Source organism: Mandrillus leucophaeus, unplaced genomic scaffold (assembly GCF_000951045.1).
Source record: "Mandrillus leucophaeus isolate KB7577 unplaced genomic scaffold, Mleu.le_1.0 Scaffold611, whole genome shotgun sequence".
Taxonomy (NCBI): domain Eukaryota; kingdom Metazoa; phylum Chordata; class Mammalia; order Primates; family Cercopithecidae; genus Mandrillus; species Mandrillus leucophaeus.
Window position 1 is genome coordinate 1,077,665 of NW_012106598.1, and position 12,991 is coordinate 1,090,655.

Genomic DNA, 12,991 nt, shown 5'->3' on the forward strand with positions numbered 1-12,991 from the left:
TTGTCCCTGCTCTTGAGGAGCTTACATTCTAAAAGAAAAAATACACCTCTTTTAAAATGGCATTTTTGTTTGGTGTTTTCTGCAAAGTACTGAGGAAATGTTTTGTTAAAGTGAGCTTTGGGTATAACTTAGCCCCATCATTATTTAGAGAAGAGAGGAAGAAAAGAGGAAGGATTTTAAAGGCAGACAATGACAGACCATTCAGGATAGGTAGGGTTTTAAAGGGAGATAAACACAATCTCATCAACTAAGGAGAGATTTGCTGCAGTAAATAGGATAAGGGAAATAGTCTGTGGGGTGCAAGCAAAGGAAGCAGGGTGCCTTAGACATTGAGTGGAGCCAGAAAGATCATGTGGCCTTTTCCCAAGTACATGGCCACCAAGTAGGAATGGTTGGTGACAAGACAGAAGGCTAAAAAAGGAAGGTAATCTTGTGCACCTGACAAATAGAAAGACTAAAGGATCAAAATCGAAGACAGGCTATAAGAGTATCAAGAAATTCTTAAAAACCAAAAAGTGATTTGGAAGCACAAAACTTATAGTTAATGCTACCCAGTGTCATGATGGGCCAAGAACATTGTGGCTTCCTAAGTTAGAAAATGCCATATACCAAAATTTTAAATGGAATTCCAATCAATCTCCCCCTCTCTCAGAAAAAATAGGAACTCATTTTTTTCAGTGTGGGGAGGAAGAGAGGGGATCATGGGACATGGAAACAGTAGTTATATTAGTAGTATTTTTGTTGTTATTTTGTGTTTAAACTTCGTAAAAGCCCATTAGCTGCCAAGAGGGAATAAGGAATAAATTTCAAAAATTATACAATTTCCTTTAGAGAAGTTTCAGAACCAAAAGACTAACTTACATGAAAAGCTGTAAAGTAGTTGAAAAGTCCATTCATAAAACTTTTATTCCACTTACATGAATTTAATACACGTGTTCTTAACAATTATGCTTGGATTGTTCATGAAAATTTCATAAGACATTAAACAAAGCTAGCCATCATCTCAAGTTATTTCCCTGTTAACTATTTTTACAGCACATGCATGTTAGGCAAGTATCAAAAAAAAAAAAAGAAAAAAATCACGAAAGCAAAAAACCTAAAAAAAAAGTTAAATACATGGGTTTTTGTTTTACTGCTGTGCTTGATATACATGAAGTAATGAATACCAAGCAATTCATTTTTACTGCATCTTTACTTTTACATTTGTTCTTAGGTTGCCTAAAACATTTAAATACAAATAAAATGAGTGTAGCAAAAATAATGAAAGCTAACAGCAGGTAACTTTACAAATAATGGAATGTGAACCGTTTCTGCCCTTATCCAGAGTCAAATGGGTCACAACTTTGTCTAAAGGAACACTTCTGCAGCTGTAGTCAAAGGTGTGCACATTGAGATTGAGTGTTCCACAGATACACATGGTTTAACCTGTGGTGTCCATGGGGTATGTTTCTACTACAGCCTTCTAAGTGCTCCAGACCTTAAAGTACCCACAATTACTACACCTGTGACTGGAACCAATGATCCCTTTTATTCCCCACCAGGACAAACAAATATGTAGGCAGTTTTCTTTGCTTAGGCATGGAAGCGGTTTTACACTGGCCCTTGTGAAGCCACAATGTACCAAAAGTACTATGCCAAACATTTATAATTTGTATAAAAATTCCACATCCCCATATTGGCCACCTCAAGATGAAAACAGATAACTCCCTAAATGTTAACTGGCTCTACTCCCCTAATATTAAACATAAAAACCGCATGGGAAATATAGAAATTCTAATAGAAGTAACATAAACCTGTCATAAATTGTAAACAAAAAACTGTTTGTGGGACAGCATGGATGACAAATGGTCTACTGTGTAAATTTTAGAATGAGGCAGACAAAAGTTGGAAGACCGGTTAATTTTCCCCTCCTCCTGCTTCAGCTTTGTTTTCTCGGGTATCCGATGTCCATAATGTCAAATTGTCTCTCAGTAATTGCATTATTAGCATGCTGTCTTTCTATGACTCTTCACTTAATGTATCAAGTTCAGCAATGTCTTCATCAAAAGCTGTCTTTGCAAGAGAGCAGGCTTTCTCTGGGGAGTTCAGAATCTCATAATAGAACACAGAGAAGTTAAGGGCGAGACCCAGTCTGATAGGCTACATATCCACATTTTAAAACACAAATGACAATTTACATAGCCCTTGTACTGTGAAAACTGCATGTAAAACCACTGATTGATCCTTTCCTACGTTAGAAATTTTTCCTTTTGCCTAAGAGTGAGTCTTAACAGAGCAAAATGTATTCTGATCCTAGGTCCCCAGACCCTGAAAGGAGATGACCGGTTTTGTCCCCAGATTCAAAATGCACAAGATGGACAAATGCACAAGATGGACAACTCTCTATGAGTTGTTCACAGAGAAACTGCCAGCAGGGCTGGATTTTTCTTTTTCTTTTTCTTTTTTTTTTTTGAGACGGAGTCTCGCTCTGTCGCCCAGGCTGGAGTGCAGTGGCCGGATCTCAGCTCACTGCAAGCTCCGCCTCCCGGGTTCACGCCATTCTCCTGCCTCAGCCTCCCAAGTAGCTAGGACTACAGGCGTCTGCCACCTCGCCTGGCTAGTTTTTTGTAATTTTTACTAGAGACAGGGTTTCACCTTAGCCAGGATGGTCTCGATCTCCTGACCTCGTGATTCGCCTGTCTCGGCCTCCCAAAGTGCTGGGATTACAGGCTTGAGCCACCGCGCCCGGCCAAGGGCTGGATTTTTCTATCCCTGGGGTGCTGTGCAACCACTTTGTAGTCCAGTTGTGTTCTTTCAATTAAGATAATTTCATTATTTCTGTACCTAATGTACCTCTAACTGGGATGGAAATGAACAAATTTCCCAGTTCTCATTCTTGGGAGTGAACATTTGCATCTACCAGCAGGGGGTGCCAGTTTGCAAATCTAGGAAATCCCCAGACCAGACTCAAATTCTTGGCCAGAAGTGCCAACCCCCTGAGGAACCCACAGGGTAGAAATGTGTAATTAATGGCTGGGTGTGGTGGCCCACACCTGTAATCCTAGCCCTTTGGGAGGCCAAGGCAGGAAAATTGCTTGAGCCCAGGAGTTCGGGACCAGCCCAGGCAATATAGGGAGACCCTGTCTCTACAGTAAATAGATAAATAAATAAATAAATAAATAAATAAATAATTTTATTTATTTCTTTTTAAAGAAGAAATGTGCGGTCAACCTATTACCTTACTGCTTTTTCCATTTAGACTTTGGAGTAAAATCTCTTACCATATTTTGAGCAGTCAAAACACCCATACCACTCTGAACAAATGGTTTATTCCACATTGGGCCTTGAATTAAGAATTGCTTAATTAAGAAAAGGTTTCTTTCCACATGTAACTAATCAAAGAATGTTGGATAGTCATGGTCAAATAATCCTAGTAGGGTTTACATTGTACTCTTTTGGCAAATACAATAGCTCATTAGAGATGGAAAATATCTTTTTATTTTTTGGTCACTCAGGCTGGAGTACAGTGGTATGCTCTGGTCACTGCAACCTCGCCTCCCAGTTTCAAGTGATTCTCCTGCTTCAGTCTCCCTTGTAGCTGGGATTACAGGCAGGCGCCACCATACCTGGCTAATTTTTGTATTTTTAGTAGAGACAGAGTCTTACCGTGTTGGCCAGGCTGGTCTTGAACTCCTGAGCTTAAGCAATTCTCCTGCGTCGGCTTCCCAAAGTGCTGGGATTACAGGCTGATCCCCTGCACCTGGCCGCATATCCCATTTTTATGAAGATAGTTTGGTGATCCAAATCTGAATTCTCTTTAACAAAGACCAGCGATGTGGACATCATAAAGCCATTCATTTGCCCACATACAAATGTGTGTAAGGCAAAAGGTAAGGTAAAAGGAGAATGACCCTTCCCTTCTTCTTTCTCCCCACACCAGATAGCAAGGCATGCCGTGTTTGAAATGTTGAAAGCATTCGCTTATAAGATGTCATAACATCTAAAACTATGTCAGCTTCTCACCTCTCCAGGGTTTATAAACTTATGAGTGTTTGGTTATAATCTCAAGGCCTTATTGCCTATGCAGAATCGGTGTAATTTCAGAGAGCAGCTGAAAAGTATGGAATTTCTCTTCCAGTTCCTGTTAGTATCAACAAAAGTTGGCATTAGTAATCCATGTACAGGCGAATGGCAGGCTTTTCACTTTACTCGTCAGTACCACACTCAGCACATTTATTGGGGAACATTTGAGTTGTTAAAAGTTAACAACCATATCATTATTCTTGTGCCTAATGAAAGAGATCTCTGGACATCAAAGCCAGGGTTTAATAACTCCCAAAGGTAGAAGAAAGGCCAACCTATATTATTGTAAAACACTCTTTCAGTTTAATAATGTGCTACTGAAATTAATAAACATGCTACTTCCATCCACCACTGGGGACAGAGGTCTGCAAACCTCACTAATTTCCAGAAAAAGAGTTCTGAGAAACCAACTGGGGATACCAATTTTGTTTTGAGATCTGCCTCATTTTGTTTTCTCATAGAATATAGATATTTCTAAAATTTCTTTTTTGTTGTTGTTTTTTTGAGACAGAGTCTTGCTCTGTCTCTCAGGCTGGAGTGCAATGGCATGATCTTGGCTCACTGCAACCTTCACCTCCTAGGTTCAAGCCATTCTCCTGCCTCAGCCTCCCAAGTAGCTGGGACTACAGGCATGTGCCACCATGCCAGATTAATTTTTCTATTTTTAGTAGAGATGGGGTTTCAACATGTTGGCCAGACTGGTCTCAAACTCCTGACCTCAAGTGATCTGCCTGCCTCGGCCTCCCAAAGTGCTGGGGTTACAGGCATGAGGCACCACGCCTGGCCTTAACATTTCTTAATAAAAGTAAGTATAGTGATTCATACTATCACATAAATTTAAAAATAATGCATGTTGTATTGAATTGATTTGTGTGACCCTGATTCTAGACACTTTTTTTTTTTGAGACAGAGTCCCACTCTGTCACCCAGGCTGGAGTGCAGTGGCGCGATCTTGGCTCACTGCAACTTCCGCCGCCTGGGTTCAATGGATTCTGGTGCCTCAGCCTTCTGAGTAGCTGGGACTACAGGTGCACGCCATTACACCCACCTAATTTTTGTATTTTTAGTAGAGACGGGGTCTAACCTTGTTGGTCAGGCTGGTCTTGGACTCCCGACCTCGGGTGATCCGCCCGCCTTGGCCTCCCAAAGTGCTGGGATTACGGGCATGAGCCACCACACCTGGCCCTGATTCTTTTTTTTTTTTTGAGACGGAGTTTCTCCCTTGTCACCCAGGCTGGAGTGCAGTGGCGCGCTCTTGGCTCACTGCAATCTCTGCCTCCTGGGTTTAAGCGATTCTCCTGCCTCAGCCTCCTGAGTAGCTGGGATTACAGACTCTAGACACTTTAAAAAGTCATTTTGGCCAGGCGCGGTGACTCATGCCTGTAATCCCAGCACTTTGGGCTCCTGACTGCTTGAGGTCAGGAGCTCAAGACTAACCTGGGCAACATAATGAGACCCTGTCTTTGCAAAAACATAAAAATATTAGTCGGGTGTGGTGGTGTCTGTAATCCCAGCTACTCAAGAGGCTGAAGTGGGAGGAATGCTTCAGACAGGAGTTTGAGGCTGCCATGAGACATGATTGTGCTACTGCACTCCAGCCTGGGTGACAGAGTGAGAACATCTCAAAAAATAAATTAAAAAAAAAGAAAAAAAAAGACCAACATGCAATGTTCCCCAAAATTAACAAATTCTAGTGATTCTCCTTCAGAGTGGAAAAGAAGACTCCAAGCCAGGACCCAGCCACTAACAAATTAATTAACGTGGGTACCAGCATCTTATTTCCAGCTCTTTCATTCTAGAGTTTGACTTTGAAGTCATGCCCTATATACAACTATTCCCCCTAGACCTAACCTGGCCAGGGTGTCTAATTTCCTGGCTTTGGCTTAGGAACAGGCCCTTAAGCTGAGCTGGACCAATCAGAGGCTTCCCTGAGATTCTTCTGCCAGAGAGATCAGGAAATGGTTACCTTTCTGCTGGGGTTAGTGCACTCATAGCCTGTATCTGGGGTCTGCAGCATCTTCCCCCAAGAGACAGATGGAGCCGTGAGGTTTCTGGGCTACATGTGCCTAAAGCCAGCTGTACTCTGGCCTCTGTGACCTAAGCCTATGCATTTATCTCTTTTCTTCACTTAATACTAGTTTGAGTTGGGTTTCTGTAACTTACTAATAAAAGACTCAATATTAAAAGTACAAAAATGTGACTTATCAATGAGCTAGAGAAAATAATATAAGAGCAGAAATAATGATAAAGAAAGATATAATAAAAAGGATCAACAAAGCCAAAAAGTAGTTCTTTAAAAAGATTAATAATGGAAAAAAAAGAAGTCCAAATAAATCATATCAGAGATGAAAAGGGGGGACAGATAGAGCAGAGATTAAAAAGATGTCTACAAATGTGAAAATTTACATGCAAATTCTGCAACACTGTAAATGGCCAAAACTGCTGAAGACTAGAAAGTTTAAATGATGTTTCATGTAATAGTTGGCTAAAACTGCTGAAAAAAATAAACTGTGTAAAAGTGTATGAAGTCAGAAATAGGCTTTGAAAAATAAAATAGTTGGAGATTTTAACTTTACCCACCCCAACTAGGCAATATGTTTTAGTGTATAAACTGTTAAGAAATAAGTGAACAAAATCACACCAAAGGAAATCTGCATGTCTATTTTATTTCCATTAGAAAAATATTATCTATATTAAATTTTGGTCCACTTTCTTCTCCTTGACCTCAAATTTAAACACTTAAATTTTACTCAAGAAAGAGCAGAATCACATACCTGACATGAAAACTAAATCGTTCACATCATTAGTTTGAATTAGATATGTTCTTGATTATTTCTCAGGAATAATTACTCTTCTTTCCTACCTGTTATTTCTCTTTTATTTATTGAGTAACTATGTAATGGGTATCTCTTTCCTATATTCAGTAATACAGGTGTAATTTAAAACAGTAACTGGATTCCTTCTCTAATCTTCAATTCATGTTCAACTCTCCCTATTATATGGTATTTCCATAATAACTTCAGATATTTTCATCAAGCTCACACTGTCATCAATTGTGAAAATTAAAAGGTTAATTAAGATGTTACATCAATTGTAAAATTAAAATGTTAACAAGTCCAGACTACAAAGCACTGGCCCACTTATAGTGATGCTGTTGTCAGCGGTCCTTGGACAGCTACTGCTTCGATTTCAATTCGACTACCCTGTGAGGAAAACAAAACAATTTGTTTTAATCATTTTGTACAAATTGCAAACTCTATAATACCTACTAAAAACATGAAACTAATAGCAATATAACATTTTTAACGTTAAGCTTTTCAAGGAAGGAAAGGAGAAGGAAATAGTCACCAAGAATCTATAATAGACCAGGTTACCATGCTAAGTATATTCATATACTATATTAGCTTATATGATTCTCACAGCAGCCCTATTAGAGAGATATTTTCCTGTCAATTCACAGAATGATATGCTGAAGTGTAGAAGGAGTAATTAACTCATCTCAGTCACAAGCTAGATAGCAGAGGTTGAACCCTTGTCTTTTGATTCCAAGATCAGAGCTCTTTCTACTACAACCAGTACCTTAATAGGTCTGATAATGATCATTCCAAGTAACAACTAATTAAAGCAATACAAATTACACTCTTAAAACATAATTTTTCTTTAGTAGAAACTGCAAGTAGAAGTCAGTAAGAGCTGCTTTTTTATAGGCAGGAATATCGTGCTGCTAAGCTTCGAGTTAGAGTAGCAAAATCAAAATGGTGAGAAATATGTGTGCCCCTGGTTTAGAGATGATTTTTCTAGTGGAATGTTTAGATTCCTTTTCTTTCCCCCTTTTTTTTTTTTTTTGAGACGGAGTCTAGCTCTGTCGCCCAGGCTGGAGTGCAGTAGCGTAATCTCGGCTCACTGCAAGCTCCGCCTCCCGGGTTCACACCATTCTCCTCCCTCAGCCTCCTGAGTAGCTGAGACTACAGGCGCCCGTCACCACGCCGGTCTAATTTTTTTTGTATTTTTAGTAGAGACGGGGTTTCACTGTGTTAGCCAGGATGGTCTCCATCTCCTGACCTTGTGATCTGCCCGCCTCGGCCTCCGAAAGTGCTGGTATTACAGGTGTGAGCCATTGTGCCCGGCCTTTTCTCACAATTTAAGTATTTTGATTTTGATTCTATATTCACGTGTTGTCTTAAAAGTTTTTTTTTCATGCATGTAATATAGGGTATTTCCTTTCGTACTTTAAGTCCCTGGGGAAGCAGGATTTATCTCTTTTCTTTTCTTTTCTTTTTTTTTTTTTTAGAGACAAGGTCTCACTGTTACCCAGGCTGCAGCACAGTGGTTCAATTACAGCTCACTGCTGCTGTAATCTTCTGGGTTCAAGTGTTCCTCCCACCTCAGCCTCCCAAGTAGCTGGGACTACAGGTGTGCACCACCACCATGCATGGCTAATTTTAATTTTTTTTTTTTTTGTAGAGATGGCTGTCTTGCTATGTTGCCCAGGCTGGTCTAGAACTCTGGGCCTCAAGCGATCCTCCTGTGTTGGCCTCTCAAAGCATTGGGATTACAGGGGTATGCCACCCTACCCAGGCTACTTCTTTTAAGTTTCCTTTCACAGTGCTTAGTTTACTTATAGAAGGAAAACAATGTAGAAATTGAAAACTGTGTACATTAGTCATTTAAAGTGTACTTACTTTGGGCAAAGCAGCAACTTGGTAAGCAGCTCTAGCAGGAAAATTACCCTTGAAATCTGAATTTAAAAGAATTTCATTTTTTTAATAGAAAAGAGTTGAAAAAATAAAGATCAAGTGAAAAATTTTATTTTAGTTTTCAGATATTGTATTGTTATTCAATATTCTACAATTAAGAATCTGGCAAGTACTTCATATACTAGTCAGTTCTTAGATATAAGCAACATTTTATTTTTATTTTTTTGAAACAGAGTCTCGCTCTGTCACCCAGGTTGGAGTGAAGTGGTGCGATCTCAGCTCACTGCAACCTCTGTCTCCCATGTTCAAGAGATTCTCCTGCCTCAGCCTCCCGAGTAGCTGGGATTATAGGTGTGCACCACCACGCTTGGCTCATTTTTGTATTTTTAGTAGAGATGGGGCTTTGCCATGTTGGCCAGACTGGTCTCAAACTCCTGATGTCAAATGATCCACCCACCTCAGCCTCCCAAAGTGCTTGGATTACAGATGTAAGCCACTGCACCTGGCTTTAAGCAACATTTTAAAAAAGAGGCTCACTATCAGATTTGTTTGATAAAATATTTTGCCATATGATTCCTACCATAGTTAATACTTTTTAAAATCTCTTAGCTTTCTGGCAAAAAAAAAAAGAAATACGTACTCTAACATTTTGATCTTGTTTGATGTGGATTTTTGTTTTTAAAGTGATATTTATAAACTATCTAAATAGGGAACAAGTGCCCATCTCCAGCAATTTTGGCAAGTACTTCCTCTGCCAACTTTGGTCTTTTCTAGTCATTTCTTCAGGAGAGAATAAGTAATGATGCTTTTTCCATGTTATACCTTTGCCTCATCCCACTAGGTGGTGGGGACACCAATTTTCTCCACTATGACATCAATGTTAGTAATAGCTAACATTTACTCAGTGCTTATAACACACCAGCATCTAAGTGCTTTACATGTTGTACTGACTCATTTAATCATTCCAACAATCCTATAAGGTAGGAGTATATTATCTCCATTTTGCATATGAGAAAACCAAGGCTTAGAAATATTAAGTAACTAACTAATGAGTCTGAGAGAGCCAGGATAAAGATGGTGGCTGGACCATACAGCAATAGTAAATAAAACCTATGTGTAAAAAACTTTTTAGGAGAGTTTAAAAAGCCTGAAAAGGGTTTAATGAAATTAAACTTTTGAAAAATGGGTATGTAGGGTTTCACTACATTGTTTTAGGGAATGCAATAGAAATATCTTAGGACTTTTTCATGGGGGGTATACAACCTATTTCCAATCAGATTATTAATTCTTTTAGGACAAGATCTATGACCATTTCTTTAGCATCTCCTACCACTCTTAATTCATAATACACATTCATTAATGTGACCAGATTTATTTCTTTTTAAAAATGGAAAATAGGAATGAAGCCAAATTACTTACACTGTTTGTAGATTTCATTGACAGTATTGAAGTCATTTATGTCAGCCAGAAGAACAGTTGTTTTCACCACTAGAAGATACAAACATTGTCATTAGGTTTAGTTATTTGGTCTGACCCAAAATATTACTTAGAAAAGGACTATATGATTCTGAGACTGTCTTGATTAAAATGGGACTGAAATGGGACCAAAGAAGTGAAGGAGAACAGTTGCTGTTTAAAACAACTTTTAAGTAGCAACAAAGACATGGCACGGCATATTACTGGATGCCATATATTTTTGAAAAAGACCAAAAAAATATCAAAAAGAAATGTGAAATAATATCAAATTGCTCACCATTAGTGAAGTCACAGCCTGCAGCTTTCAGAATTTCACCCATGTTTTTAAGAGCCTGTGAACCAAGCCAAGAAAGGCCTAAGTCACTGATATTAGATTTAAAGCTTTAATTACATTCAATTAATCATCTTTTACTAATACCTCCTTAAATAGCTTATGTTGCAGAAAAATCTTCTCTACTCTTGTTAGGAAGCTTACAAGTGTGTTTCTTGGCTTCCCTTTAATAGAATGAGTCTTTCTGAAATACAGTGAGAAGGTTGTCTCCTTTTGTGCATAAAAAGACTGGGTTGAAGTCCCTTCTTCAGTGCTAAAATGTGTTAATTGTTCGGCCAATGTCCACAGAAATAATTTCTGGGGTTCTTCATTTGATACCACTTCAAGGATAAGGATGAGCTAGTAAGCATTAAAACATGTTTTCTTTTAAAGCAATATTTGACTTTAAAGGGTTCTTTTTCCTTTTTCTCAAAAAATGATATTAGTAAATTATATAACTGTTTGAGACACTGGCTTCTGGAAAAGCATCTTTTTTTGGATTCATTCTTCCTTCCCACTTTGCTGGTCACAATGTAATATTTCATTATATTCTTGTGTCTTTTAAAATAATCTTCTAAATAGGTAATACATGGATATGGCAACAACAACAACAACAAACTCAAAAGCTATTAAAAAAGCATATATAGTGTAAAGATCTCTCTCACCCTTCTCTCTCTCTCCCATGTTTCCCACCTCAGAGGTAACCACTGTTCCTAATTTATTGTATATCCTTCTAGGTACAGTCAATGCTTATGTTACATATTTTTAAACATAAAAGCACACACGGTAGCATACTGTGCATGCTGTTCTGCATCTTGGTTTTATTACCATGAAACAATTTACGGTGGAGATCTTTCCATATTACTTTAGTCGTATTGATCTAGCATAATTTATTCAACCGGTTCTTTATGAGTGGACATCTAGGTTTTTAAAAATCTTTCAGCTAGGCCAGGTCCGGTGGCTCACGCCTGTAATCTCAGCACTTTGGGAGGCTGAGGTGGGTGAAGCATGAGGTCAGGAGATCGAGACCATCCTGGCTAACACGGTAAAACCCCATCTCTACTAAAAATACAAAAAAATAAGCCAGATGTGGTGGCGGGCACTTGTAGTCCCAGTTACTTGGGAGGCTGAGACAAGAGAATTGCTTGAACCTGGAAGACAGAGGATGCAGTGAGCTGAGATCACGACACTGCACTCCAGCCTGGGCAACAGAGCGAGGCTGTCTCACAAAAACAAAACAAAACAAACTTTCAGCATTATATGACTCAGTAAATGCATAAAATTATAGTTTATTGTTTTATTTTATTTTACTTTTTGAGACAGTGTCTTGCTCTGTGTCCCAGGCTGGAGTACAGTGGTGCGATCTTGGCTTACTGCAACCTCCACCTCCCAGGTTTAAGTGATTCTCCTGTATCAGCTTCCTGAGTAACGGGGACTACAGGCATGTGCCACCTCACTGGGTTAATTTTTTTTTTTCTTTTTTTTTTGAGACGGGGTCTTGCTCTGTCGCCCAGGCTGGAGTGGAGTGGCGCGATCGAAGAGTTGGAAATTTGATGGACCATGAATCATCTAACAACCAAAAGAGAGATTCCACCTCCTTAACACTAAAGTCACCTTAAACCTGAATCATTGACATCAGATGACATGCTGCCACTTCTACATGGATTGGGAAATTTTCTTTTCAGGGCCACTGACCTGCCCCTCTTAAAAAAAAAAAAAAAAAAATTACCACCAGAGAAGTAAAAAGTCAACATTTACAAAAATAAGCATGTGGAATATATAATTCTAATTATATGTTGCTCACTGCAACTTCCGCCTTCCAGGCTCAAATGATTCTCATGCCTTAGCCTCCTGAGTAGCTGGGACTACAGGCACATGCCACCACACCTGCCTAATTTTTGTATTTTCAGTAGAGACAGGGTTTCACCATGTTGGCCAGGCTGGTCTTGAACTCCTGACCTCAGATGATCTGCCCACCTCAGCCTCCCAAAATGCTAGGATTACAGGCGTGAGCCATTGTGCCTGGCCTCCCCTGGCTAGTTTTTGTATTTTTAGTAGAGATGGGGTTTCACCATGTTGTCCAGGCTAGTCTTGAACTCCTGACCTCAAGTGATCTGCCAGCCTCGGCCTCCCAAAGTGCTGGGATTACAGGCGTGAGCCACTATGCCTGGCCTACATTATGGTTTAATTATATTTATTGGATTAGAATTATATTCCCCACCATGCTTATTTTTAAAAATGTTGACTTTTTACTTCTGTGGTGGAAATTTTTTTTTTTTTTTTTTTTTTTTTTTTTTTTTTTTTTGACGAGGTGTAGGTCAGTGGCCCTGAAAGGAAAATTCTCCTATCCCTTTGGAAGTGACAGCATGTCATCTGACGTCAATGATTCAGGTTTAAGGTCACTTTAGTGTTAAGGAGGTAGAATCTCTCTTTTGGTTGTTAGATG

At 39.1% G+C, this 12,991-nt stretch overlaps 1 protein-coding gene and 1 long non-coding RNA gene across 2 annotated transcripts in view; both read right to left on the reverse strand.

The window, feature by feature from the left end:
• Positions 1-2,133, reverse strand: part of LOC105553849 — an 8,958-nt gene extending 6,825 nt beyond the window's left edge. The window contains exon 1 of the long non-coding RNA XR_001008224.1: positions 47-2,133. This is a non-coding gene — a long non-coding RNA (uncharacterized LOC105553849). The remainder of the gene's footprint in view (positions 1-46) is intronic.
• Positions 2,134-6,707: 4,574 nt separating this feature from the next.
• HRSP12 (heat-responsive protein 12) overlaps positions 6,708-12,991 on the reverse strand; it is a 15,702-nt gene continuing 9,418 nt past the window's right edge. The window contains exons 2-5 of the mRNA XM_012000018.1: positions 10,513-10,598; positions 10,179-10,247; positions 8,745-8,800; positions 6,708-7,265 (exon numbers count right to left, since the gene is read on the reverse strand). Coding sequence (XP_011855408.1) covers positions 7,203-7,265; positions 8,745-8,800; positions 10,179-10,247; positions 10,513-10,598 — 274 coding nt within the window. The 3' untranslated portion in view covers positions 6,708-7,202. The remainder of the gene's footprint in view (positions 7,266-8,744; positions 8,801-10,178; positions 10,248-10,512; positions 10,599-12,991) is intronic.